Source organism: Carlito syrichta, unplaced genomic scaffold (assembly GCF_000164805.1).
Source record: "Carlito syrichta isolate Samal-C Ts95f unplaced genomic scaffold, Tarsius_syrichta-2.0.1 Scaffold288059, whole genome shotgun sequence".
Classification (NCBI taxonomy): Eukaryota; Metazoa; Chordata; class Mammalia; order Primates; family Tarsiidae; genus Carlito; species Carlito syrichta.
The window spans coordinates 48,898-50,422 of record NW_007232155.1 but is presented as its reverse complement, the minus strand read 5'-3'; the positions used below and the strand labels follow the sequence as shown (position 1 = coordinate 50,422).

The 1,525-nt window shown below is 57.6% G+C and overlaps 1 protein-coding gene across 1 annotated transcript in view; it reads left to right on the top strand.

Annotated features, from left to right (window-relative positions):
* The window catches only part of ZAN (zonadhesin), a 40,212-nt gene that overhangs the window by 19,435 nt on the left and 19,252 nt on the right, over nucleotides 1-1,525 (top strand). The window contains 2 exon segments of the mRNA XM_008053323.1: nucleotides 630-771; nucleotides 1,083-1,330. Of these exon segments, the coding sequence (XP_008051514.1) occupies nucleotides 630-771; nucleotides 1,083-1,330 (390 nt within the window).

Below are 1,525 nucleotides of genomic sequence, written 5' to 3'. Positions count from 1 at the left end.
TCCACTCACCTCAGCCTCCCAAAGGTGCGGGATTCCAGGCTGAGCCACTGAGCCCAGCTTGGAGGTCACCTTTTGATCAGCCCCTCTCCTTCTTCTGCTCTGTCTCTCTACCACCTCGGCCTGTTGGAGTCCTTCCTGCCCTCTGAGACCCCATTAAAATACTTCCTCCTCCTCAAAACCTCCCTGATAAGCAAAGCCAGAAGCTCTTGTAGCAAGTGCTTGTTGTCTGTGTCCATGGTAGAAAACGATCCCTGTGTGCCCTGATGGTGTGATTTGGGTACACATCGTGTTGGAGGGTGTCATCTATTCATTTATGTGCTTACTGTCCTCTCCTGGACAGGGACAATGTCCATCCAGAGCTGATGGACACACCCAACCTGAGTCTCTAACACCTAGTCCCTAACACTGAGCACAATACAGACAGATACATTTCTGCTGAAATAATGAGCGGGCACACAGATGGTCAAGTGACCGAATCAGGGAACGAGTGCTGGGTTTTTGCAGCTCATCTCAGCGCTCCAGGAAGACGGGCTATCTCCCCATGATCAGACCGGTGATCTCATGCAGGCTCAGACATCAGATCTGGGAAAAATCACTTTCCCGTCTCATCCCCCGCTTTTCGCCCCCAGGTTGGGCAGCAGTGGTACAAGCCAGGCTGCAAACAGCTCTGTGTCTGTGAAGGCAACAACAGTATCGTCTGCCACCTCTGGGGGTGCAGAGCCCAGGAGGTCTGCAGCCAGCAGGATGGCGTCTACAGCTGCCACGCCCGAGGTGAGCTGGGGCCTCCCCCGGTGACCGCAGACAAGGGACGGCCCCGCCCAAAGAGGCTTCCCCGGGAGTCTGGGAGACAGGTGCCCAGAGCAGGGGCCGCATCTTCAAGGACTCCGAGAGTGGAGTTAGGGAGGGCGGTCTTCCTCCTCAACCCCTCCAAGCCAAGCCAGCCACACGTCCTAGAGAAACACCACGTCTCCGGATGGGACGTGGGGACCCTCCCAACAAAGACTCGCCAAGGTGGCAGCCCTGGGTCAGGGCTTCCGGGGCTTGGGGAGATGAGACTCGGAATGCCGTCTTCTCCTCCCCAGGTTATGCCACCTGCACTGTCTCGGGTGACCCCCACTACCTGACATTCGACGGAGCCCTCCACCATTTCATGGGCACCTGCACCTACATCCTGACTCGCCCTTGCTGGTCCAGGCCCCAAGAAAACTACTTTGTTGTGAGCACCACAAACGAGAACCGCGGGGGGAACTTAGAGGTCTCCTTCGTCAAAGCCGTCCACGTGAATGTCTTCAACCTCAGAATCTCGCTGCTCAAAGGCTGCAGGGTCATGGTGTGTGGCTCCCTCCCCCACGCCCCCACCTCCCAGACCCCACAGCCCCAGCCTGCTCAGCCTCTCTCCTCTGCCTTTCTTACCTGCACGCCCTCTGTCTGACTCTCTTTTGCTGGTTTTTTTTGAGTTGGAGCCTCATTCGGTCGCCCAGACTGGAGTGCAGTGGCCACTCCCGGCCACTGCAGCCTCGACCTG